General features: G+C 43.9%; 1 protein-coding gene across 1 annotated transcript in view; it reads left to right on the plus strand.

Annotated features, from left to right (window-relative positions):
• The first annotated feature begins 773 nt into the window (after window positions 1–773).
• The window catches only part of SHISA8 (shisa family member 8), a 41,307-nt gene continuing 14,215 nt past the window's right edge, over window positions 774–27,865 (plus strand). The window contains exon 1 of the mRNA XM_060245356.1: window positions 774–2,072. Within this exon, the coding sequence (XP_060101339.1) occupies window positions 1,516–2,072 (557 nt within the window). The 5' untranslated portion in view covers window positions 774–1,515. The remainder of the gene's footprint in view (window positions 2,073–27,865) is intronic.

Below are 27,865 nucleotides of genomic sequence, written 5' to 3' on the forward strand. Positions count from 1 at the left end.
CATGTACAGTCTAACAATTGACTAACATATCAGTAATGTTGCCTACTCTGATCTATGCTAAATTCCTTCCCACAGGCAGCATTCAACTCCATCTGTCCCTCCCTAGGCCTTGGGTGGGGATAGTTTGTCAAACACAAGCAACTGTAAACTTCATAACTGTTAAATGGCTCCTTGGCAGCTGGGCTAATGGGGGGGCTGTTTTCAAGAATTGAAGTTAGCACTTTTACCACCAATTGTCATGTAGATTTCAGAGACTGATGCTTTTCTTCTCTTTCGTCAAATAAGTATGATTAAGGTGATATGTCAGTAAAGTCACTATTTTTTCTTGCATATATTCTCTGTTTTGTGTTGGTATTTCAGCAGTCTCTTTAGGGCCATAGCATGTGTCCTAAAAATGTAATCTAAAGATGGACACAACTTAGAAAAGAGATATATAGATAGGTGACTATAAGGGAGGGCTTCAGATCCCATGGCTTTACTGTAAACCTCTCAAACACAATGCTGCAGTACTGATACTGCCAGGCTAAGGTTATCATTTGATTTTACTGACAAGCAACTGTTCCCCTTCAAAAAGGATGGCCACATGAACATGAAATAGAAGGGATCCTTGGGACCTCCAGTATCATGTCTGCCTGTCCCTCCTCATCCAAGAAGTGCCCCACCTCTGTTTACGGCCTCACATAGGCCACTTGTGCCTGTGGGAGCAGTCGCTAAGGAGCGGTTGGTGTCCCCTTGCATCTACCCTGGCCCGACGACAACCTTGGCTGTTAGCCAGAACTCTGTACAGAGGACACGGAGTGTACTAGCAGAGTTGGCAAAGGTTTCATTCCAGTCTGCTTTTGGGAACTGTCAGGCAATTGTGGGGCTGGCTTTCAGGAGGAGTAAGGGCTGATTCACTCCTCCTATTCTCTCTCTCTCTCCCTCCCCTCCTTTTTTCTTTCTTTCCCTCTTGATGATCCCTCCCTTTCTCACTGGTGCAAAGGATTTTTTTTCCAGAAAGCACAGTGTCTCTGAGGAAGGGGGAGAGAAAGAGAGAGAAGGAGACTGGCTGCCTCCAGGATTATTTTCGAGCCAAGATGGAAATGTAGTCCATGGTATTTTCAGCTCAGCTTTTCAAATGAAATTAGAATTACTTCTTTAAAAAGGGATTGTGTGTCTTCAGCCTCCTGGAATCACACAGGAAATTCAGAGACGGTCTTTGGACTTAGATGGTGCTGCACATTTTTTGGATTTTGGATTTTTTCTTTTTTAACTAATAACTCCCATCTCCACCCCCATCCCACATCTTTTCCTTGGCTAGAGGGCTTGCTTTAATTGTGAGATTTACTCTGGAGAAAACAGTTTAGTGAGGAGGAGCTGAACTCTGTCTTCTCCACGGGAAGTGGCAGATGGAGATGTGTTGTGAGTCCTAGCTTTTAACTGGGAATTTTTGAATCACTTTTTTGTTGCATTGCTGGACAAAACGAGATTTTTCTCTGTTGTGGAAGTTAATCTCTGGAACAGAAGACAGTTTCAATGGTGAGCCAGGGTCGAATACGGATGGAACGAGGTTATATTTTTGGATTCTGTTGCCTGGTTCTGTTGGATCCAGGACAGGTTTGGACTGGAGCCCCCAAGACCCAGAGACCTGGGTTGGAAATGCAGATGAATGGCAATACCAGCTCAGTTCCTACCTCGGAGGATGCTGCTATGAATCCCACTGAGGCCATTCCTGGGGGCGATCACTGCCGTGGTTACTATGATGTTATGGGTCAGTGGGATCCTCCATTTAATTGCAATTCAGGGATCTACAAGTTCTGCTGTGGGACCTGTGGGTACCGTTTCTGCTGCCAGTTCACAACTGGGCGACTGGACCAAAGTGGCTGTTCCAATTATGGCACACCACAATGGATCAGCATAGACCAGCCACCACATCGAGTGGATGAGACGCCTGAGAATCCTACCAGGGACAAGACCAACATGATTGTATACATTATATGTGGTGTGGTGGCCATCATGGTACTGGTGGGCATCTTCACCAGGTTGGGGCTGGAGAAGTCACAGAGCCCTCAAGCAGAGATGACCATATCCAGGTAAAGCATCAATATTTTATCTCCATCTCTCATTCTTTACTTCTTCTGCCTCTCCCCAACTCTTCTCCTTTTTTCTGCAATGGATAACTGGTTTGTCTTAACTGCCTTTTGTGGATCAATTTTTCCTTCCAGACCAAAGTCAATAAAGTAAGCCTGCATCTTTCTCCCCACTCAAAGGTTGGCAACACATTCCTTGCCTTCTGGTCTCAGAAAGACAAGGCAACCGAGTGGTGATTTTTAAAAATTAGGAGTTGTGATTAAAAGAATTCAGTGAGTGAATGGAAGTGGGAGTTAAAGGAGATGAAGCTTAGCAATGAATTCTTCTTGCTAGTGAGGATGGTTAGACATCAGTCTTTGGAATGCTCAGTTTTCTATAAAATGTAGTTACAATGGATGAAAGAAGCCTGAATCAATCAGTCCTAGGGTGTAACCACATCAGGCACAAATGCCATTCCTGAAAGTAAGGTTGGCAAATTAACTAGATGTTCACAGATAAAATATACACAATAGGTGTGTTTTATAGTTCAGCAGGTATGTTTATTTTCTTTCTTCCAACATCCTGTTTTTCCAAGCAGGCTTAAGAAACTTCATGGAGATTTTTACCTGGTTCTGTGTGTCAGTGAGAGGTTGGGCACATGTATACATAAAGACTTGTGTGTTTGAACACCTTTGCATTTCACAAGTGCCATCACACCCTCTTGCCAGTCAGGAGGTTGCTAAACCAGGCAGGCTAAAAAGCACTGTAAAAATCACCCCCACGCAGAGAAGTTCAGAAAGGATGCCTTTTCTCCCCAGCTTTGTCACACTCAAGGAGTGGCAGTCCTGGATAGTGAAGGCACTTATCAAGGTGTGGAAGGAGGAGTGAGTGAGGATGGAAGCCAGAAGCACAGGTGGAGAACCTTTGGAATTGTATCTTCTCTGGGTTCACTTTGTCTGAAGTACAACAAGCTCTGTTGAGTTAACTTGCCAGCTAATTGTAGGCTGTCCTGTAATTCCCATCTGTGTATCTTTTTGGTGCACTTGCATTCTACGTTTTCCATTATATTGCTATCCCCCTTGCCTTTTCAGTTTTTCCGTGCCACTCTCTGCATTTTTTTCTATGGCATTATAAACACCATGGTCTTCTCCCCTACCCCCATTCCATGGCTTTGTACCCCCATTCCATGGCTTTGCTTTCAGCTCTTTTTGCCATGGGGCTACATCTCCTCCTGCGGCAATAAGAGAAGGATTAAGCCTTTCCATCAAAGGCAAAGTTGTGCCACTCAAGGCTACATAGCTCTTGTAGGTCACGATCAATGGCTCCCACAACATGCTTAGCAACATGCTCAATAGTTTCATCAGTTGTTGTGGGAAGGGAATGTGGGGGCTCAAGTGTGATTAAATGGAGTATGCAAGAGTTGGGAGGGAGAGCTGGAGGAAGCAGGGAGGGAAATATGCCAGCCACCTCTTTGTAATGCTCGTGCTTCTTCTGGTTCTGTGCCAGGCTCAGGGCACGGGAGACTCACCTGATGTTTTGTGGCAACAATAGAGAAGAAAACGTGGCACAGCCTACAGGGTTGCTTGGCTAGGTCGAAGAGTCTCTGCTCGTCCTTTGGCATCTACAAAGGTGTTGAGGTGACAGTGTGTCACTCACTGATGGGCTGAAGAAGACTGCCAAAGCATCCAGTGCAGATGGCCCTGGGACATCTCACTCAGCCTGAATCCTCTGACCAGCTGCTCCACTGACTCCTACGGAGCAGCAAGCAAGCAGAAGGCAGCTGAAGAGCTCCAGCTAGGTTATAACACCAGACCCAAGGCTGTTACACAGGGTCTCACCCTCTGCATCTCAGAAACTGCAGTGACAATGGCCTATTCAGCATTCCACCCGTAGAAAAGGTCTCCACCAAGGGCACCAAAGTGCCCACTAGAGACACATTGAGAAAATTAGTCTAATGGGCCATTCTGCCTGTTTAGCATGTACCCTTGTGCTGTAAACTGTTTTTCTAACAAAGCATGTGTGCCTTTGGATATAACATCCCTCACATTACTGCAGCTGGTCAAAAGGTCTAATTCTAGAAAGATGGGATCAAGTATATTGTGAAACTGGCCTCTGAGTTTCATATTAGATGAGAGGTCCCTAATTCTAGTTTGCCAAAACTCCAAGCAAGATTTTCTCAGGTTTCTGTTTGCATCTCCCAGTAATGCTGGCTGTGCATTATAATGAAGTGTTTTAATTACACCATTAATATAAGAATGTAAAAGAGAGAGAGAGACCTGTTAGATGCAAGGGTTCATCTAGTCTAGCATTTTATATCCTGCCAGGGAGATGCTTTTGGAAAGCCCATACAAGCAGGCTGTGAATGCATTAGTCCTGCATCAGGAGAGCCAGTTTGGTGTAGTGGTTAAGTGTGCGGACTCTTATCTGGGAGAACCAGGTTTGATTCCCCACTCCTCCACTTGCACCTGCTGGAATGGCTTTGGATCAGCCATAGCTCTGGCAGAGGTTGTCCTTGAAAGGGCAGCTGCTGTGAGAGCCCTCTCCAGCCCCACCCACCTCACAGGGTGTCTGTTGTGGGGGAGGAAGGTAAAGGAGGTTGTGAGCCGCTCTGAGACTCTTCGGAGTGGAGGGCGGGATATAAATCCAATATCTTCTTCTTCGTCTTATCAAGCACCTGGTACTCAGGTGTGCCTCTGAACACAGAGCTAGTGACACAGCTATCACAGCTAGCAGTCACTCACACACCAGCAGCAGCAGCATATCTAGAGGTGTAGCAGTTGCCAGAGTCCAGGGATCCCATCAGGGTCCGCTGCTGCCAACCCCATACCGTACATTTTTCTTGATGCCTATTTTCATACCCTTCCTTTGCCTACTTGAAAATGCTCTACCACCTACCTTCCTATGCCAGATAAGGGCTTGTGTGTGGCACTCTTCCACAGTGCTCCTAGTGGTCATGGCAACAGCACTCCCAGCCACAGGAACCACCCAGTACCATAGTTGGGGAAAGGGAGTACAGGTTGCATGGGTGGATGTGACTGCAGGAGGTGGAAGGCTTTGAGAGCAGTCAAGGGAAGGTTCCACAGGTAGGTGGGAATATGCAGTTGGAGACAAAAAGGGAGTCTGGTACTAGGCATAGGGGGGTCTTGGGTCCTCTCTGTGCGAGATCCCCAAAATCCAGAAATGGATCTGCATGTGCAAGCATATCCTCCATATATTTGTCAAATTGTTCTAAAGTCATTTAAGCTAACAGCTATCACTATGTCTTGTAATAGTGAATTCCGTAAGTGTACATTTACCGTGACACAATATTTCCAATCTGTGGGCTGGGATTTTTTTCTATTTTCACCAGCAAACTTGTGTCTGGAAGCTAAAATAGATTGTTATCACCCCATATTAATTAAGAAGCAATATGTTCTGAGGAAACCCATTGTGAACACAAATTGCCTAGAGATGCCTCCCCCACCAAAACCCTGGTCAAGCAGGGAAATGGAGCTGATGCACCTGAGAATCATGGAGTGATAAACCCAACCCATCAGAGATACCTAAATTGTGGTTGGTGAGCCATGGGGAGGTCCCTCTGGAAAGTCAAGAAAGCTGGGAAGAGAATCAGGATTTTAAAGTTACTTTACCTTTTATAAATATGTATCTGCCTTGGGGGTCAATTTCTTGAGCCGAAAGCACAAACCGGATACGTTTAGAGAGTAGAATAGCCACACCTCGTAATTTAGACATCTCAGCTGCAACGTATTGTGAATGGAACCATTTAGAATGGAAGATAGTAGTGTTTGCTGACTTAATATGGGACTCCTGCAAGAAAAGGAGGTCTGGGTGTAATTTGGACAGGGCTGAGGAGAGCTTTATGGCTTTGATAACATTGTTGAGGCCTCTACAGTTAAGAGAAATTAATTTAAGTTCTGCCAAAACAGTGGCTTAATAAATAGTGGTAAATGCAAAATACAACCTATGAGGTGTGGATCTTAATGATGTACTACCCAATTCCAACTCATAAAGGTGAAAAAAATTTTCATTAAGGTTGACACCTCCCAAAACTATTATTGTGAGGTCAAAGGCCAAAAATACAGAGCTGCAAAAAAACATGGTGGTGACTATTAGGATACCTGATGAATATGAGGTACAAATGTAAAAGACCAAAATCTGGGAATGAATCAGATTTAACAGTCTAACAATAAAATGATACAAGCCATTCCACCGAACGTGATGGAAAATTAGAAACCAAAAAGTTAGGAGAAAGAATGGACTGGTGAGTAAACCAGTAGTACAGACAATATAATTACAACAAATGAGATTAGCAAAGACAAATTGAAGCAACCTTATCATAGGCACGAACGATTGGTGGTCTTTTTCCCTAAAACAAAAAAAGGATAACAATAATAGCCAGAACAACACAAACACAACAAAGCCGTTCATTGTCTCTAAATAGAAACAATGGAACTCAGCGTAGAAATTTGAATTAAACATGAAGTGGAGAGCGAAAAGGAAGGGATCTCCCAACTCTCCCTAGTGGAATAAAACTAAGGATTAAACTAAACCGAACCCTTTATAGTAAGATTAAATGATGACAAGTGTGAACAACCAGTAATATAGGACGGTGAAGCAAACAGGGCATGAGGCAAAGATTGAACATACATTTTGCTTAATGTCGTTTTCTTGACCTGGAAGAAAAAGGTAAGTTAGGTGGTCGAGATGGATTGGCCTGATTCAGGTCAGAGGCTTGGGGAGTGTTGATTTTAAGATCCTTGAGGAGATCACATCCTGAACCAAAGTCCGAAGCAGACAAACATAGACCTTGATGAACCAAGGAAATTTGTGTAAGGGAAGACCAACAAAAGCGGATCTTGTGATCTGCGAGTAGGTTTAAGATGGGCTTCATTTCTTTTCTGTGCTCCAAAGTTTCTGGAGACAAGTCAGCCAGGACCAAAATCTTTTTTCCTTTGAAGAGCAGGCTTTCCTCAGAACAGGCTTTTCGGTAAATTGAGGTTCTGGTTCTGGAGTCTGGGACCACAATCACGAGGGAAGCCTTTAGAGTTAGATTGCAGGGTGCCCAGACGATAGGCTGTGTCAATAAGCGAAGCGACGCCATCTTGGAGGTTGAGGGCAGAGGAAAGCCAATTAGCAATAAAAATTCTCAGTTCTTTGTTTTCTTCAGCTTGTTCAGGCACCCCTCTTAATTTCAAATTAGAGGCTCTTAATTTGTTATCAAGATATAGAACTTTCTCATGAAGCCATAGATCAGAGTGCTGCAGGTCCTCTACAGCCTCTTGTGCCTTAGACGCCATTTCAAATGCGGAGTCAGCCGTTTGAGAGACCGCCAAAATGGTTTCGTTTAATTTTTTTAGTTCAGACTGAATGCGGGCAATGGCTTTAGAGATCTTATCGCCCAGGGTCTCTTCCAAACGAGCCATCACTTCGTGGAACGTTTGGGTAGTTAGAAGAGGGCTTTCAGCAGAGTTGGGGGAAGCCTCCGACGCCATTATCTGTGGCGTTGCAGGTCGGGAGGAAGCGTCCGACGCGTCCGGACTTACCAACGGGAAGGTAAGGGTCCTTTGATCTTTTAAGGAGGCTCTAGCAGCTGCTTTTGGTCCCCCAGTGCTTTTCTTGCCCATGCCCAGGTGTAAAGATTGTTCATGAAGGGAACAGGATCGCAGTAAAGGAACTGGTCGTCGGGAGCAAGTTCCTTAAGCATCTGCCATACTCCAAGTCGCCCCGCCCTCCTAAAGTTACTTTACTTATTTATATACATCACCTGGCAGGCAGGGAAAGCAACATGGTATAGCCCAGTCTTGTCAGATCTCAGAAGCTAAGCTGGAAGACTATCAAGGAAGATTCTGCAGTGAAAGGCGCTACTAAACTACCTCTGCTTTTCACTTGCCTTGAAAGTTACTTGCTGGGGCCATAAGATGCCTGCAAATTGATGATACTTCACACAGAGAGACAGACCACCTCTCAAGCTCTCCACAGCAACAAACAACAATATAAAAGAAACCATTTATATCAATACTTTCAGTTAAATCAGTTTCAATTCATGACATTGTGGATTGACAACCATAACATCTGTACCAAAATCTATGTACCTATGATACAATAGGGAGAAAGGAAGAAGGCAAAACAGATTAAAGCAGTCTACACAGTTGTCCAGTCACCAGTGTCAATAGGAATGATTTAACCCAGCACCCGAGAAACTAAGGTGCCAGTCAAGGAAAAGGCAATCTGAAAACAAGGAGCCTTTGAAGAAAAGGTCCATTTCTTTGATAGTCAATCACTTCACTTCTTCTGTTTGCGGGAAGGGTGGGATAAAAATCAAATCACTCTAAATTGCTGGGCATGCACATACAAGAGCAGGTTTTCTGGACTTCTGACCATTTATGTTGCAAGAGGTAATTAATCAGCATTTTAAACTGTGCCAAAGATGTCCTCCCAATAATTTATGTTAATAGTTCATGCCTCTTACAAGAACTGAAGCTTCCAGAGAGTCTTCAAAAACAGCCCCATTTAGTCCTGTCTAGCTATAATCAGAACCTGGGGACCTATAGACAGAACATGCTGATCCAACAATGACTGCAGTTAGCACACCAGCTGAATCTGGGCAAAGGATGCTCCAGAACAGATATTTCTATGCTCCAGAAGAGATATTTGCCTCCAGCAATAGGCATGGATCTAACAGGAGCCTGAAGCCACAAACCTGCTCCTTTGGGAGGGTGGGTGACCCTATCCAGAACGGGCTGGCTCCTTCACCTTCTAGTCAGCAACACAATCTAGCTACAATATGACTCGGTCTTGCCTCAACTGTAATAATTTGCCTGAGCCAGAATGTAAAAAATAGAATTAGGATTTAAAACAAAAAAATGCATATGCACTGACTAGCTGGTGAAGTCTTCCCTTCCTCACTTCTGGTCACATATTATGCCTGAAGGACATTGGAAGGCAAAGAAGGAGAAACAGATATCAGTCAGAAGCAAGAATCAGTAACAGCAAAGATTCTATCAGACACCAGTGCAGGGATCATGAGATCCCTTCAGCTGTGTGGTAATTATTTTGGAAAATTAAAGAGTTAGGGTGGTATCAATGGGTGATTTATGTCTTCTTGTTCATCTTGGCCACGTAAAGATTTCAGTGTGTTGCTTGTAGGTTTAGAAATGTCAACCATCCCTACTCTATACCCAAACATACACCCCAACCTATCAGTGCTAATGCCACGTGCATTACTTCAATATGTTTTATATTTATACCTGGTGGTGTATCTCACCAGGTAAATTCATGGTTGCCTTAAGGAAAATATATTGTCATTTCTTCAGTTGGTTGTGTCAATCAAGCTAATCTCAATGGCTTGGATTATGATGCACATACACATAATTACATTTCTACACCAGTCCTCTCCACAAAGTATACTTTAGCATCTGTCACAGAACCCCTTGCCTAAGGAGATTTACCTAACCCTTTCAGAGAGGGTTTCATCCATTCCACCTTTCTCATTCGGGCTGTGACAGAATTTTCTAAAATGCCACCAACTTTCTACAACCAGGTTATAATACTTTCCAGAAGAAGGAGTTGCCCTTGCAAAGGTGTTTGAGGAAGGCACATTCTCTGGGTAGTGCTTAGAACCCCTGTCTTACTTGGTACTGGGTCCTTCTGGCCTGACCTGCAGTCTCTTCTCTTAATTTCAGAGTGGCTGGGTGACTTTTAGCTTGCAGCATCATACCCATCTAGGGCACTTAAATAAAGGATGGTGGTTTTGCTGCTAATACACAATAGGAAGCAAAGAGAACAATGGACTCATGAAGGGCAGCGGGGGGAGGGCGGGGGAGCCTGGAAAAAAACCCTCTAACTTTTCCGCCAGCTTGGCATTGGTGTTACTGTGCAAGAGCTACTAAGTTGGGATACAATTACTTGCATCTCCACTGGTAGCTTGATAGACAGCAATTTCCCCTGACATATTTTTCATAGGCAAACCCTTCGTTTCTTGAGAGGAACCTGGGCAAAGAGGGGGGTAAGCTTTTAGGCATTTCCTGTTAGAGATGCAGTTTGCAACTATAAATAACTTGACATATCAAAAAGGACCAAGAAATCCTTCTCTGCCTCATATCATCTTTGAATATGCAGATGTCTGAAGAGCTAAACAAGACTGAAATTATGTAAAGCTGTTTAAGCATTGAAAATATTGTATGACATCATGTGAAGTATTTTGTAATTATAAAAATAAGAACTATAAAAACTGCTTAAAAAAAAAAATCCCACTTTATCCCAACATGTTAAAATTGTAGCTAAGTGTGTCTTCATGCACATGTGTGCAGACATATAGGGCATGTACATTTAAAATCATGCTGTTAATGCCCCTGTCTCTAATAATGGAGTGACAAGCTACAGTAGGACAGCATATGCTGCCTACCAACTAAAAGACCATCATGTCTCATTTCAGTTGGTAGGCAGCATTTTGCCTGCAGAGTTGGTTCCATGTTGCCCAACATGCCTTCCAGATGACAGGTGCATTGTCTCCTCAGTCTTCTTCCACCCCACTACTGCCATATCCAGCTTCCGTTTTTATGTTCTGTGATAGCTTTGCACATTATCGGTATGCTACATGAGAGAATGCTGGGTGTTCCTGGCCACAATAGCATGATTCCACTTGCTGTACAAAGGGAATGTCTGAAAACAATTTGCCACTCTAATATGATGCCACAAACTGTGATCTCAGGCCAGCATGGCAGCCCTTCCAACCACTCCCATACAGGTACTTGACAGCATAGACTCTTACAGGAGCAAGTCACAGAATCATAGAGTTTGAAGGGATCTTCAGGGTCATCTAGTCCAACCCGCTGCACTATGCAGGAAAATCACAAATACCTCCCCCCACACACACACAAACACACACCAGTGACCCCTGCTCCATACTCAAATGATGGCACACAAAAAAACCCCACCCTCCAGGATCCCTGGCTAAATGGCCTGGAGAAAAATTGCTTCCTCACCCCAAAGTGATGAACAGCAATTCCCTGGGTGTGTAAAAAAGGGCCATGAGAACTAAGCACTGATGCAACCCTTCCTGCCCATCCTCTTATAGTCTACCTATGTTCACAGAATCAGCATTGCTGTCAGATGGCCATCTAGCCTCTGTTTAAAAACCTCCAAGGAAGGAGAGCCCACCACCTCCCAAAGAAGCCTGTTCCAATGAGGAACTGCTCTGTCATAAAGTTCTTCCTTATGTTCAGTCAAAAACTCTTTTTGATTTAATTTCAAGTCATTGGTTCTGGTCCGACCTTCTGGGACAACAGAAAACAACTCTGTACCATCCTCTATATGACAGCCCTTCAAGAAAGTATATTGAAATCTGCAGCTATGAAATGCAGCAAAAACACAGGGGTTATAACAGGCTTGGAGTGGGAGCACAATGAACCCATGCAGTGTTAAAATGTAAATGTCATATATAGATTATACAACACACCATCAGCATATTCCAACCAGATCTGGCATTTTTTAAAGTAAGCACACAGATTGTATAACCTATGACCAGGCCAGCTTTATCCAGAATTGTGCAGTGTATGACCAATTTGCATAAGGCTTGGTGTCAGTGGCTGTAATTTACATTTCATTATATATGCTGATATGAACACCCAACATTTATATATATGGTAGAAATATTGCACATTGTTGGAATTTTTTCACTGTCCCCTTGATCTTAAATAAATAATAATAATTTTTAATTAAGTTTCTATGCTCTAAATGCATAAACATATAGCTGAAAATTGGGATCTTTACCGAGCAGACACTGCCACCCAATTTCTGCTTGTTCAGCTGATAGTTTCTTCACAGCATAATTTAGATGGAGCAACCTGCATGCTTGTTCTGCTTACATTTCTTTTGTATTGTTTTTCTGTTTGTCTAAGTTAACTGGATGCAGGAGAAGATGGATCTCCTTAATCTTTAGCAGTTGGGTAAAAGAGGGCATTTGGTAAGTGTGATTTGTCAGGCAAAGGTAGGACAAGATACACCTACTCAAACTCCCACAACTCACAGTCTTTAAAGATACAAAAGTTGTGACCTTTGTTGCATTTATTCATTTATAACATGTTATCACACCTTTCCACTGAATTAGGATTCACAAGGCAGTGAACATAAAAACATTTAAACATTTAAACAATTGAAAATACAGTTAAAATGATAAAATTCAGCCCCAGCAAGGAGCTTTCAAGGCAAGCGAGAAGCAGAGGTGGTTGGCTCTGCCTTCCTCTGCAGAGTCTTCCTTGATTGGTCTCCCTTCCAAGTACCAGCCCTGGTTAGCTTCCAAGTTCTGAGGAAATCAGGCTATACCATGCCACCTTCCCTCTCCAGTTTTCAAAATTATGTATTGCTCTTATGGCATTATGCCCTTGTACATTGCCCAGAGCCTGGCATAAGCTGAGACAGGGTGGTTAATAAATCAAATAAATAATAATAATTAGTTAAGTGCCTCTAAAAGAAAAAAGTGAGGAGGAGAAATGTGCACACTCAAGCCCTGAGTGCTAAGAGAATGCTGGAGGGAAGGATTCTGAGAGGTAGAATAGTATTTCTAAATCCCCCCTTCCCCCAGAATTCTTTGTAGGTGACCAGCTTGTACTTACTAGTTATTTTTTCCAGTTAGAACCAGGCAAACCCAATTTAAACTATCTACAAAGGCTCAATCTGGACTGCCCCCCCCCCAAAAAAACCCCTGTTAATCTTTGGTGGTAGTGCAAAGTGCCATCAAGTCACAACAGACTCATAGTGACCCCCTAGGGTTCTCAAGGCAAGAGATGTTCAGAGGTGGTTTGTCATTGCCAGCCTCTGCATTGCAGTCCTTGACTTCCTTGGTGGTTTCCCATCCAAATACTGACCAGGGCTGATCCTGCTTAGCTTCAAAGGTCTGATAAGATCAGACTAACCTGGGCTGTCCAGTCAGGGAATCCTTATGCAGGTGTTAATTACTGCATTCCTAAAACAATTCACTTTGGAGTAATCCTGTCAGCTACACAAGAATTATCCTGGAATGCTTGATGTGTGAATCATAGTTTATTACACTTTTTAAATGCAAGCAAACACAAGAAAGTTAAAATTCACTCTCGCTGGTAAGATTCACACTTCCAATATTACGGTTTCAGAAATGACAAATCATACTCTTCCCAGGTACTTTCGTTATCCCACACTATGCTGCAGGCTTCACAATCTCATTGGCCCTTGGAAGCTAAGAAAGGTTGGCCTTAGTCAGTATAGGGATGGGAGACCACCAAGGAAGTCCAGCATGGCTATGCAGGTGCAGGCAATGGCAAATCACCTCTGAATGTCTCTTGCCTTGAAAACTCTATGGGGTTGCCATACGTCAGCTGCAAATTGATGGCAAAAACAAAAGCTGCAGCCCTACTCTTGTGATAAGTGATGGACTGGGGAGTGGTCCTGCAACCCCCTCTGCTGTCAGAGAAAATGGGTTAAATGCATGCTTGTTTAAGCTTAGAGAAAAACATGCAACCAGCCAACTGACTGTTGGAATGCACAGTGGTTGGGCTGTAGATCATGACTAGGTGTGTTGCCAGAGCTGGGCAAGCCAAAAGTGAAAGAGGGAGAGCCAAGATTTATTTGCTATTAGGGACCAAGCCAGAACCGTAACTAGGCAGGGGGCTTGGGGGTGGTGCCCTCTTCCAAATCTGCTGGACACAGCCTCTTCTGGTCCCTAACCCCCCCTCCTCTCCTATTGTTTACGCTTCGCTAATTAAATTAGCATACCCCAGTGCCCCCTCCAGGAAAAAAAATCCTAGATATGGGCCTGCCAAGCCTATCTGGAAGCTGCTTGCGGTGGCTTGGTAGGGGGGGGGGAGAATGCAAGAGAGGAGGGGCAGAAATAGCAGCCTCGGTCACAATTGATACGTGTCACTGATTTTGCAGATTATCTTGCTGAAATTAATGCTCTTCTTTTACTATTGTAATAACAAAGATATGGAATAATGAGCAAGGAGCTCATGAATCCTTCTGAGCCAGAAAATACAGAACCTGGCACAATGCAAGCTTCTCATTCACAGATCTACCAAACCCAGGTTCAAATCTCTACTCTGCCATGAAGATTGCTTGTGACTTTGTTGCAATCATTCTCTCTAGCCTAGCTCAGCCTGTTGTAAAGATAAAATGGAGGAGCACAGAACAGTTACACTACCTTTCCCCCAAGAATGTTTTTTGTTACATTATTTAGATTTCTTTCCCAAGGATACTCAAGAATTTGTTTGCAGTACTATAACTTCTGCAAGATTAGTCTTTGTTGGATACTGGGAAAGGAACATACCTCCAAATAAACTAAAAGAGAAGCTAAAGGAACATGTACAGTTGAGTAAATTAACCTGTATTTTGCATGGTAAAAATGATAAGAATGATAAATGAAAGGTTATTCTGACTAAGATGGTGAACTGAATGTCGACATGATTTGTTTAAAGGATTGCAGATGAATTTGTAAAGCTTTGCATCCAGCTGTATTTTTACTGGAAATAAATTATAATTTTTTAAAAACATGGCCTTGAGCTTCTTTGAGGCAGGGCAGGACAAAAACGTTCTAAACATCACAACAGCCTTGCAATTCCAGTGCTGGAGATCTCTTATTATAAATGAAAAAATGTCAGGGTGAAACTATACTATCAAAACATATATGTAATAGGGAAAACCCTTTTGGCCTCTACTTCTGAGTGGACTCTGCTCCTAAGTAATCTAAGATAAACAATATAAATGTGCACAAAAGGCATTTTAATAATCCAAAGCTTCTACCTTAAACAGACTGCAATATGAAACACATGAGTGCACGCAGGCACTTAGACATGACCTCTGTTCTCAAACAGTCTGCACCAAAATGAATTCAAAACAGTCTGCAGAAAAATCACAGGCACTTTTAAAGTGCACGCAGGCACTTCTAGAAGGTTAAGAGTCTGCTGTAGACTCATGAACCAAAATCATAAGAGAACAGTCTGCAATGAATTTTTTCATCCAGATTGTACACAGAAACTTAAAGAAACCAATTATCCCACTTCACAGTCTTGCTTGTTCAGTCCACTGTTTTTTTCAGTGAGATGTAGGATAAATAATAAATTCATCCATATTAAGCCAGTCCACATTAGCCGGTGTCAAACATTTTGTTGCCTTTTTCAAGACTAGTGGCTTTTAATTGGAACCCAAAAATCCTGTCTCTTCCTCACAAAGCTCTCAGGGGTAGGGAACGTTGGCTCTCCAGATGTTTTTTGCCTACAACTCCCATCAGCCCCAGCCATTGGCCATGTTGGCTGGGGCTGATGGGAGTTGTAGGCAAAAAACATCTGGAGAGCCAACGTTCCCTACCCCTGCTTCTAGCTCATTCTTTGTAAGGACTGAGTGGTTTGATAGTATAGTTTCACCCTGACATTTTTTCATTTATAGTCTTGCTTAAACTCAGGAAGCCCCCCCCTTTTCTCTATGGAGATCTCTTATTGGCAAGTATCACCATCCTGCAAGCATTTAACTGCAGCAGAGATTCTAAGGGATAAACCAAGAGCCTCTGGTCTATGACTGGAACCAGGCCTATAAACTCCTAGTTGCATGTGTTCAGGCCTCAGAGCATTGAAGGACGCACCAGGCCCATAGCTAGGAAGATATCAGTGTGTGGGGGGACACTGGGAAAAGTGTGGCCTCTCCAATAAAATAACATGAAAATGAAAAATAAAGGAACTAATTGTGTTGTTTGCGAAGCCAAGCTGTTTCTTCCATGGAGGCTTCTCACCACTACCCTACCTCACAGCCTATCTGCTTTTGGGAAAAGGGGCTGCATGGAAGGGTACACCAGGCTTTGACTGGCCAGCTGCAGAGGAGCGGCAGGACACTGACATGCCCTGAAAGCCGAGCACCACAAAGGAGCATGCAGAAGGAAGGGAGGTGAGGCAAAGCCAACACTCGACAGAGGAAACAGGACACATCCACACGTTGCCACATCCACCAACCCTTGCCCAGGCTCTGCAGCAGCAATGGTGGTGGTGGTGGTGGTGGTGGTGGTGGCAGTGGCCAACATGATGGACAGGATGGGGCACTGTCCATTTACACCAACTGCCAGCTGCCTAGTCAGCCAGCCACCTTTATGCAGCTAGATGCAAGCTGCTGGAGCGCTCACACCTCACCAGTTGGAAGGTGCCCCTTGAGCCTCATTGCCATTGGCTGCCCCCCCACAGCTGGCTTTCCAGCGCTCTGCCCCATGAAGGCAGAGTCTTAACAGTGGCTGCCAGTCAAGCTGTGGTGCCTTCTTTGGCCCTGCTGCAAAGCCAGGCTGTGGGAGGAAGGAGGGACTCAGTTTGGATGTGTCCCAATTCCATTCATGCCAAGTGGCTCTTCCTGGCCCAGCCTGACAACGGGTCAATCCATGGATTGTTCCTCTGGTTGGGGGCCCTGAGCTGAGGTGGGACCTTGGCAGGAAGTCAGGGGCCAAGCCCCCAGAGGCCCTGCAGTAGCTACAGGCCTGACCGCCTCCTATGATTGGCAGGTAATCTGAAGACTGGATTGGTCAGGCCTTGTATATCTACAAAGAACCTGATCCTTTGTTTACTCAAATTTCAGTTCTTTCGACACGCAGTAACTCTAATCCTGGTGATTTAGCAAATACTGGACTCTTGACTTAAAAGAAGCAAAAAGAGCTGCTGGAATGGAAAGAAAGGAAATCTGGAAATCTAAGTGAGCCTCCCTCTGTTAGTTTCTGATCAGTAAAATGCCTGCTTTAGTTTGTGGACTATCATGACTGTACTTTATGGGGGGAGAGAATTATTCTGAATACATTGAACAGAATAATAAAAGTCTCAATAAATGATTTCCCAGAGCAGATAGAATGTTTGGGGAGCAGCCCTAATTACATCTTGAACAGCTCTGCATTAAAAGTATGTTTTGGGCTTACTCAAATGCACATGGCTTGCTGTCGAGCTCTGTGATGAATGCAGATGCCATGTCTCATCAAGCCACCATATGGTTTTGTTGGCACTCTGTGCCTGTTCACTTGCACCACTGACTACAGCCTGCTGGTAAATTACACCACAAGTTTCCTAACAAAAATTTTTGGCTCAATAACCTTGGGATAAGTGAATTTATGAACACTGGCAAAAACACCTGTTACAAATGTGGCATCATCTAACACTTCCCATCCTTTTTCCTGCTTACCCAATTGCTTATCTCTAGCAGTCAGCTAAGGTACTAGTTAAACAAAGACATATATGTCCAGAATACATTAGCCAGTGAACTAAAGAGGCATGAGTATCCTGAATCATCAGTAAAATATTTTCTGACTTTGTGTCTGGCCCAGTTTGGGTTGGATATATTGGTGCAGTCTTATGTAACTTAAGCACTAAGTACACCTACAGATCTTTGTAAATCCCTACCTTGGCTATACCACATGACCATTTCAGCACTGGAATGGTTTCCATATCATTTCTTTCATGAGACACTAAAGACATTAATGGATGTTTCTGCCAGGTCAGTGACAGAATATGCTTATATAAACATGGTAGGGATTTGTGTGAAAATTTGATAAATACCACTTCTAAATTATGAATAAATTTTTTTAAAAAGGATCCAGGCAGATACACCAGAAGAGATGGACAGAATTCTTCAGCAGACAACCTGGCAAGGAGTCCTGTGCTACTTTGAAATTTGCTGCTTCACAACATTTTTATTTATTGTACATATGTTCTCTCTCTCTCGTCTTGGCTTCGCAAACGAAGATTTAAGAAGGGTGCAATAGTCCACGTCTGCTGCAGGCTCGCTGGTGGCTGACAAGACCAATGTGGGACAGGCAGGTCCGGCCACAGCGGCTGCAGGGAAAAGTCTGATTTAGGGTTGGTGCTGTAGCAGTGCGATTCTTCCTCAATCTTCTTTTGTCCTCACATATGTACATATGTTAAAATATTAAAAAATAACTTGTTTTATAATATCTTTGGATTCTCTGCCTCAGCTCTGAAGAGGTCAGGACAGGAAGGGCACTTTCGTTCCTGGGGGATGATGATAAGAACCCACAATCAAAGCAGAATTAGAAAGCTGTTATCTTGAGCTTCAAGCAATCTGAACTAAAAACATGCATGTTAGCTAGTTGATAACTTTTGCAGGTTTCTTTCCATGTATTCTTAATCTGCTCTTGAAGAGTAATTTGTATAGATGAGCAAGCTAAATAGAAATGTATACCTGAAGAGGTCAAATGAGTCATGCCTGCTGGTTTCACTCATAGCTTTTTGACTATGGCTTTTTGACAGGGACCTACACACCTATGTAGGCTGCAAACTCATGATCTGCAAAGTACAGTCCATCCATTCAAAGACAATAAATCTTGGAGTCAACTCACAGACTCTTGTATAGAAATTACACTTGTATGAAAGCCAAACAGGTGTCTCCCTATTCCCCAATATGACCATTTGCACTGGGTTATTAATGTTCCTGCTCCTCACCCCCTACCCCCATTCCATCTTCACAGTCTTCTTTGGACAGATCCCTACCTATTTTCCGGTTGAATCTCTATTCATCCTTTGTTTGATTTAGCCAGTTTGGTGTAGTGGTTAAGTGTGTGGACTCTTATCCGGGAGATCCGGGTTTGATTCCCCACTCCTCCACTTGCAGCTGCTGGGTCAGCCATAGCTCTTGCAGAGTTGTCCTTGAAAAGGGCAGCTTCTGTGAGAGCTCTCTCAGCCCCACACACATCACAGGGTATCTGTTGTGGGGGAGGAAGGTAAAGGAGATTATAAGATGCCCTGAGACTCTGAGATTCAGAGTGGAGGGTGGGATATGGAGGGAGGGTTTGAATAAGCATATGGACCAGAGGTCCATCAGTAGCTATTAGCCACAGCTTATTGTTGGAACTCTCTGTCTGGGGCAGTGATGCTCTGCATTCTTGGTGCTTGTGGGGGCACAGTGGGAGGGCTTCTAGTGCCGTGGCCCCACTGATGGACCTCTTAATGGCACCTGGGTTTTTTGGCCACTGTAACACAGAGTGTTGGACTGGATGGGCCATTGGCCTGATCCAACATGGCTTCTCTTATGTTCTTATATAAATCCAATCTCCTCCTCTTCCTCTGATGATTAGTATTAGTATTCCCTTTGGAAGATCTTTTCCTCTTATACATGTATTTGCTTATGAGATTGTTGGGTAGCATAACAATGGATTGAAGCACTTATGTTCTTGCCTGTGCAGAGATAGGTAGAAGACTTTTTATTTTTATTTCCCTCAGAAAATGCTACACTTAACTATGCTTGGTTTGACTCCTGTTCAGTTTGGTTTTACCAAGCCTAATGTCTTACCAAGCTTAATGCCCAACTAGAAAAGTGGGTTTTGGTTGGATCACAGAGGGGTGGAAGTGAGAGGGAGGAGGAGCGTGAAGAAGAAGAAGAAGAAGAAGATATTGGATTTATATCCCGCCCTCCACTCCGAAGAGTCTCAGAGCGGTTCACAATCTCCTTTACCTTCCTCCCCCACAACAGACACCCTGTGAGCAGGGGGGTTCGGCAATAAAAAAGATAGGCTTAAGAAAACATTCAAATATCTCATTTTGCAAAAAGGGCCACATGCTGGGGAGGCCAATTTTATATAAATCAACCCTAATGAATGTATAACATTTTTCTTTGATGTTTATGACATTTCTGGAGAGAGACTAGAAGTGGCAGTTAATTAGGAGGATCATCAATTAGTTGAGATCTCACTTTACACTTCAGACTCAGCAGAGGAAGTCTTGGCTCACAAAAATGTGTGTCCTACTCAAGATGTCTGCTATAGAAACCCCTTCCAATTTATGGTGAAAATTTCCAATCAACACAGGGTTCTTCGCACCAAATATTCAAAATCCATTAGCCTGGCTCTCCTATTGAACCGTTGGTTGTGTTTTCAGATTTTATAACATCTAAATCAATGTGAGAGTCCTTGCCGATCAATGAACCGAGGCTTTGATTTAACTGGATTGTGTGACTGGAATATAATACCAAAATGTCAAAAATGAAATCTGACATGCTTGTTCATGAAACAGTTGTATATTTCAGGTACAAATATACTCACAAGCTCAGCTTCCACATTAATTTCCAAAGGGGGGTAGAAAATACAATGAGAGAGCACGATCAGATAATGAAAGCTGACATTACACATTCAAGATATAATTCTGTGCTTCAAGTATGAAGACCACAAGCTTGATTTTGGCACTTGCTTCTGCAGGGGCCAGGGAAGATGTAATGTAGATATATCTAGAAACACCTTAATCTTCACAGCTCTCCTCAGTACTTTTTTATGATGCAAAGGCTTCCAAATATTGTGCTTTACCTGCACAGTCTCTGGAGATACTTGCAGCATTGTCACATTGATGCAAGTATGAAGGCTAGTTTAGGGTTGCAGTTGCCTTTTTTTAAATGAAAACAATGTTACAAAGCTAGCATGCTCAGAAATTTTCCAGGAAGCTACCATGTAGTGAGAAAAAAGATTAATAAAATAAGGGATGCTTGATATGACACACAGTAAAGAGCTCGGATTCCAACCAGTGTAGATTCCAATAGAACTCCATACACTCAGGCCTCAGGGCTCAGCCCCAAAACCAGCTTACAGTGCTTCAACCAAACATTCAAAACGGAGAGCTTATAAGCACCTTCAGAGCTGTATTTCCCTCAGCAATGGAAAAAGAAAACATCCTTTCTAGACCAGCAACTTCCCCAAAAGTTTTGTCTTATGCACCTTTCATTTCAGAAATTAACCTAAGCGCTGCCTAGTGGATGCTGCCTTGAGATTCCTTGATCGGAAGTGAACGAGGAAAGAAGCTGTTACATATGTTGTTGTCGGGGAGCAGCTGTTGCACCCCCTGCTTTGCAATGCGCTGGGGTCTTGTATTCAGAGGCAGAAGTGGGGGGTGGCTAGCAGCAATGCCTGCATAAGAGCAGGGGAGCTGTGACCAGACCAGATGGCCTCCTCATGCAATGCCAAGAAGCCCAGCAGCAAAAGGTGGCAGGGAGAGTAACCAGTCCCTGAACATATGGCCTGGGCTTTCAGGCAGATTGTGGCATATCTGTTCAGTGGGCAACAGCACATTGTGGATGGGGCTGTGTGAGGAATCAGTCTTCAGAAAAAGATCAGGCTTGCTGTCTTGTGGTGCGTGGCCAAAAGGACCGGCATGCATGGGAGTCATTCACTAGATCTAAATTCTATATGGATAACAATATGAGAAGAGTTCCAATAAATCCATAGCAGTGCAAGAAAATAGTCATGTGACTTAGTCAACATATGATGGCATTTCTAGTCATGGCTGAGGCTGGCTACATAACCGGCAAATCTGAAAATGAAATCATACTACAGAACATGGTCAGACATTCCCATAGGAAGCGTGGCAGAAAAGTACAGCAGAAGGTGATATCAATTTAGCTCCGGATATTCAGTCTACTGCTAGTCTTTGGTACCATTTCAGAGGGTAGCCTTGTTGGTTCACAGTAGAAGAGCTAGTTATGAGTCCAGTAACACCTTACAGATCAACAAAATTTTCAGGGCATGAGCTTTAAAGCAGCACTAGTATCTGATGAAGGGAGTTTTGACTCTTGAAAACTTGTACTCCAGAAATCTTGTTGGTCTCTAAAGTGCTACTGAACTTAAATCTCACTCTTGTGGTACAGTCACTGTATGAGGTCTCATATAACCAGTTAAATATCTATTTAAATTTCATGACTTCCCTTAGAAACCACTGGGTTCTGGCTTGGTAATTCCCAGCATTCCTTGTGAAGAAGCTGTGACTATCACTGCAAAAATCCTAATGCAGTGTTTCCAGGCACATAAATAATACTTAGAATAGTGATGGAGAAACTTTAGTTCTACCTCCTTCATTTTTAAAAAAAATTCCCTGAAAGCTCTTTAACTCCTGCATCCTAAATCTGTTTACTTGGAAGCAAGCCCTACTGATTTTGATTGACTTATGTCCAAGTAAATGGACATACTTGGGCCATTATTATTCTTTCAACAGTCCCATTAACTCATATATTGGTCTAAGTATATTTATATGGAAATAATATCCCATTGAACTAGTTTGTGTAAGGTTAGAACTGCCACCTTAATAAACATACTGTGGACATACAGGTGAGTAATGACAACAGCTCTCCATCTCAGGAAAGAACCTGCACTCACCAAGACAGAACTAGGTGGTGCTCTGCCTCCATCACATTAATGAAAGTTAATTTCCTTCTTGTCTCTTTATATCTGTCCTAATATTGCAGGTTGTGAGTAAGTCAGCAGAACAGTTGCCCCAGGGAATGGGCCTGATTGGCCAGTTGAGCGATGTCGATTAGAGAAGCTCCAACAAGCTTAAGAAGAAGTTCACAGCATGTGGGAGAGGCACCATGCTAGGGAATAATGTCATTATGTATTTAGAATCTCCAGGAACAGAGGCCAGATTGCACTAAATGCTGTACACTGTACATAATCGGTACACACCCTAATGATGCAAACAGGCAAAAACAAAGGAATGGGGGCCAATTCAGTGGGTTGACCAGAAATATGGATATTGTAGATATGTGTTTATTTTAAATTATTTAATGCTGCCTAAAATACTTTTATGCTTCCTGTCCAGGAAACCTGCTTGAGGAGGTATACAAGTATGTATATTAGTAGGATGAATTACTCATGGTGAAAGGGCTACCTGGTAGCTTGGATTCAGACTAGACATTTCTGTGAGGGCCCCTGAAATCCTGTTCTTGGGGAAGAGGGGACTACCAGGAACAGGATTTCAGGGAACATTCTGGGGTGGGGGGAAGGAAAATCACAGTCCAGATGCTGAAATATTAATCTGGATCCAACCCAACATCATCTTCACAAGATGAATTTTCTCCCCACTTCAGAGAGATTGTGTGAGTGAAAGTTCATGTGGCCATTGAGTTTGTGGTGGCCTTTAGAAATTGGTACATGCATCGAGTCCCATCACACAGCCAGAAAAGCTCCTCACCTATCTAGATGGTAACTTAATTACTAGAGGGATAGCTAGGCACTCACTCCACAAACTCATATAGGGTAAAAAGAAAACATGCACCTTTGTTGTGTGGGGTCCTCTTCAGTTTTTTGTTTGGCATGTGGATCCCTATATGAAGACTTAAAACACCGGGGAAAGGGGGCAGAACTAGGGGCAAACGACACTAGGGTTGCCAAGTTCCCTGCAGGAGTTTTCCCCCATACAGTGTCCCCATGTGAAACCATAGAGTTTCCTGCAAATTCCAAGTGTCCCCATGTGACGTGCCCAGCACAATATGTCACTTCCAGGCACTGTACACACTGTGCAGTGACAGAGCTCTTTGGGGGGTGGGGATCCACTCCAGCAGCCTCCTCCCTGCCAGCGGATTGGGGCCTGCCAAACCAGGGGATTCCCCCACCCCCAGTAGCGACTTGGCAGCTCTAAACTACACCCATACCATGAGAAAGTTAATCTTGCAGGTATCACTTCCAAATAAACTTCACAGATAAAAGCAATCATTATCAACCAGTTCCCTACCCACCCTATCCACTTTTTTTCTCCCAAAAATATAACAAACGCTTCCAACAAAGCAACTTATAAACTCAATCTTCTCATGCATTGTAATGGAAGCTGGGTGGAGGAGAGAACTAATGATTGGCTTGGTCAAGAGCAGCCTGAAAACCTCTTAGCTTGCTCTAGGTTTCATTGCCCCCTTTGCACCCACAAATTGTGGGGGTGGGCTGCTGATGCAAAAGTACTTTGCCAGGAGAAGAACAATGCCAGGGTATTTGGGATAACCTGTGGAGATTTGGCTTAGCAGAGGGAAGGAAGGTAAGCACTAGACAGTGTGTTTGACAGTGTGTTTGAAATTTCCAAAAGACTCTGTTTTGTTCCAGCCATCTGCTGTACTATCTGTGGTTTATTCAACAAACCATTGTTTGTCATGATATCAAAATGTAGCCACAATTACTTTTAAGGCTGATCAAGGGATTTGGAACTGGCTCTGTATCGTCAAAATCTAGTATTTTAGCTACTCCAGTATTTGGCTATTTGAGCATTTTGCTTGTACTCGCTGGTATCAAAATGATTACCCAGATGGGATTTTATTTATTTTGATTACAGTAAGAGCAGATACAGTGGGCAGCAGGCTGGGACTTGAACCAGGGAGATGTGGCTTCCAGGCCCTGCTTACCCACAGAGCTTGAGTTGCCAATTAGTTCTTAGTCCAACCTCCCTCAAAGGACTGTTGTAAAGATAAAATGGTGATAAAGGGAGACTGAATGTACCACCCTTATCTCCCCATCATTTTTAAAAAAAAAAAAACCCTTCGGTGTGTCATAAACATGCACACTTAAGAGACAAATTTAGCATTGCTCCTCTACCTCATGTGCTGGATATAGATTATTACATGCAGAAAGCTATTTACATATGAGGAGCATGTGAAAAATGCTTGAAAAAAGTCTTGGCAAGATATTACATTTGAAAGTGTAAACTAGGGTTGCCAAGTCCAATTCAAGAAATATCTGGGGACTTTGGGGGTGGAGCCAGGAGACATTTACACACACACAGCGGTGTCACTAGGGCGGGGCCAAGGGGGCCATCGGCCCTCCCCCAGAGCATTCTCATTGGCCCCAGGCACTGACCCATGACCCCCCCCCCAACAGGAAGGGGCTGGCCCTGGGACTAGAACGCTGCTGCTGTGTGGGCTGGCCAGGATTCTGAAACCAGGGCCGCACTGCTGCCTCTACCACAAGGGGATCAGCATTCTGTTCAGCGGGGGTGAGTGGGCGGGCTGGCTGAGCTTCCCAGCTCACGCTGCCGCCGAGTTGCTTGTTTTCTGTGCATGCGGGGGGGGGGGGGGCTGGGCTTCCAAAACTCCAACGGTGCCTCTGCTGAGTGAGTCCTGCCTGTTTTCTGTGTGCCTGGGGGGTGGGGGGGCGGAGGGGCTTCCCAAACCAGTGCCGTGTTGCTGAGTTACTTGCTTTCTGTGCATGGGCGGGGGGTGGACTTCCAAAACTCCAACGGGGTTGGATTACGGGGGCTGGTCACGTGACCAGAGGGGGCTGGTCATGTGACCAGAGGGTGGATGAGGGAGCATGTGAAGTGGGCGGGGTTGTGTGCGGAGGGGGTGACGCAGCCCTCCAAAAGGGGTGATGCCCAATGGGGGGGGTGACTTGAATCAGTTACACCCCAGGGTGCAACCAACCCTAATGACGCCTCTGCACACACACACTCACTCGTCTGAAAGGAAAGCAAAACAAACTGAGGGGCTGCACTCTCAGGAGGTCTGCTGTTGCTAACCCTTCCCCATGAAGTACTTCCTGCTACAATTTAAAGGCACACACACATTTTAAAACTATACCTATTTGCAGGTCCTGCCCAAGATCTAGCCAGCCAGCTGGCTGGGGAAAGCCTGTAAAACCGGGAATCCCCTGCTGGGACCTGGGGATTGGGAAGCCTAAGGGGAAGGGGAGGGGCAAAGAGAAGCTGCTGCGATGGGGCTGGGTGGGAAGGGAAGGGGTGAGGAGAAGCTGCTGCGATGGGGCTGGGTGGGAAGGGAAAGGGTGAGGAGAAGCTGCTGCGATCAGGGCTGGGTGGGAAGGGAAGGGGCGAGGAGATGCTGCTGCAATGGGGCTGGGTGGGAAGGGAAGGGCTGCCATTTTTTCCCCCTTTTGGATTTTTGGCAAGCAGGGAAGAAGGCTCCAAATTGGAGGGTCCCCACCTGGGGCGGGGGATTGGGAAGCCTAGTGTAAACATTCAGTGTCTGATATATTACCAATTAGTCTCAAGAAAGGAGATCATGAGCATTGAAGGTGGAGTTCTAAGAGATGTCGCTGAATTTGAGCAGCTGGTTATAAAACAAAAAGAGTATTTACTATGATGGATATATAAGATATTACTCCAGCTAGAAACATATGAACATATGAAGCTGCCTTATAATGAATCAGACCCTTGGTCCATCAAAGTCAGTATTGTCTTCTCAGACTGGCAGCGGCTCTTCAGGGTCTCAAGCTGAGGTTTTTCACACCTATTTGCCTGGACCCTTTTTTGGAGATGCCGGGGATTGAACCTGGGACCTTCTGCTTACCAAGCAGATGCTCTACCACTGAGCCACCGTCCCTCCCCAAAACAAAAGATGAACAAGTGAAAAATGTATGGTTAAGTAGATAAAATCTTAAAGAATAGGTATCTATGCAACAATGGGATGACTATGGGAAAAAGATATCAAATTTATAGTCAGCCAGTGTTGTAGTCAAAATAGATTAGTTATGAAGTTTGAAACTTACTTAAATGATTAATACAATTGTACCCCAACAGAAATAAGAATTATTGTATTTATAGATAATACCTTTAAAATTATAATGAAGGAGATTAAATGGGAAAATATTCTCTGTCCTATATATTATGTACTATATGATCATCTTTGACAAATTTACCACCTCTTTTCATTTCTGTACCCCCACTGTTTTCCTAAAAGAAAAGAAAAGAAAAATGATCCTTCCCACACATCATTTGAAGTGGTTATTTAGAATCTCACCCACTTCACATTTATCTCCAATATGGCACTCATGGGCACCATGATGCCCACCACTGTTTCTTGGCACCCACTTACTACTTGTACCTTTGAGGGTCTTGGCTATAATGGGGAGGGAAAACAACTCAGCAGGGCTGCCAGCCTCCAGGTGGGGTCTGGAGATCTTCTGCTTTTACAACTGATCTCCAATCCCAACAGCAGCCATTTTGTGATTAGCAGCCATTTTGTGATTGGCACTCTTCTGCCCCCCTCTCCAGTAGGCATTTTGTGAAACCTACTACATTTTCTGAAAACTCTAGAAATTTCCAAGGCTCAGTGAAATTGGGGGCCCATGTTCTACACAATATAGAAACCAGCACCCCATTGATATTAATGAAGTCTAGTAAAGTTTACTAGAGCAGGTTTTTGTTGAAACTGGTCATACCCTCCCTATGATAAAAAAAAAACTAGTTTATGAACGTCTCCATTTTCTCCTTCCCCCTCAGTTCTGGAGGGAAGGCAAGAACAATTGCCCCAACTGCTTTGGTGATGGAATTAATCTCTGAGACAGAGAAAAGGCTTTATTTGTCAGCAGGTAACCCTTATTGTTGTGTACATTTGAAAAACATGTACACAGGCAGAGCAAAGACACTTCTCTGCCTCACTTTAAAATTCTACGCTGAGGCAACACTGATGTGGAAAAATCAGCTTCTCTGAAAATGTAGTAGCATTACAGGCTTTCAGTTTGGCTCTTTGGATTCTCTTATAAACCTTCCTGACTAACATCATAGGTCCCTTTGTTTGCTTATTCCTGGAGAGGGTGGGGGATACAGAGCTGTGACATGCTGTTTTTGTTTTTTTACCTCAAGGCCCTGTGTGAGCACTGAGCCATGCATGTACAGGCTTGCTTTCACATGCTTGATAATCATAAGATGCACACACCTGTTTCCTTTTGGAGGGAAGCTGACGATTGTTTGGCCTTTTGCCTGTACTCACTGGTTGATTTGTCCTGGGCTCATAACAAGTAGCTTGATCTGTGTACGGTGACTCCTTACAACAAGAGTCTGCTGATATTTAAGGTTGCTAATTCTGGGCTGGGAAATTCCTGGAGATTTGGGGGTGGAGCCTGGGAGATGTGGGAGTGAGCTCAGAAGGGTACCTTTCTAGAGCAGCCATTTTCTCCAGAAAGACTGATCTCTGCCACCTGTAAATCAGTTGTAATATCAGGAGATGTTCAGGACTCACCTGGAGGCTTGCACCCCTACTGGAGTTAGAAATGTCAACCGCAGTTGGGGCTTGGAGAAATTCCTGGAAATTTGAGGATAGAGTTTGGCCAGAGTGAGGTTTAAAG

The sequence above is a fragment of the Heteronotia binoei genome, chromosome 8, assembly GCF_032191835.1.
Source record: "Heteronotia binoei isolate CCM8104 ecotype False Entrance Well chromosome 8, APGP_CSIRO_Hbin_v1, whole genome shotgun sequence".
NCBI lineage: Eukaryota > Metazoa > Chordata > Lepidosauria > Squamata > Gekkonidae > Heteronotia > Heteronotia binoei.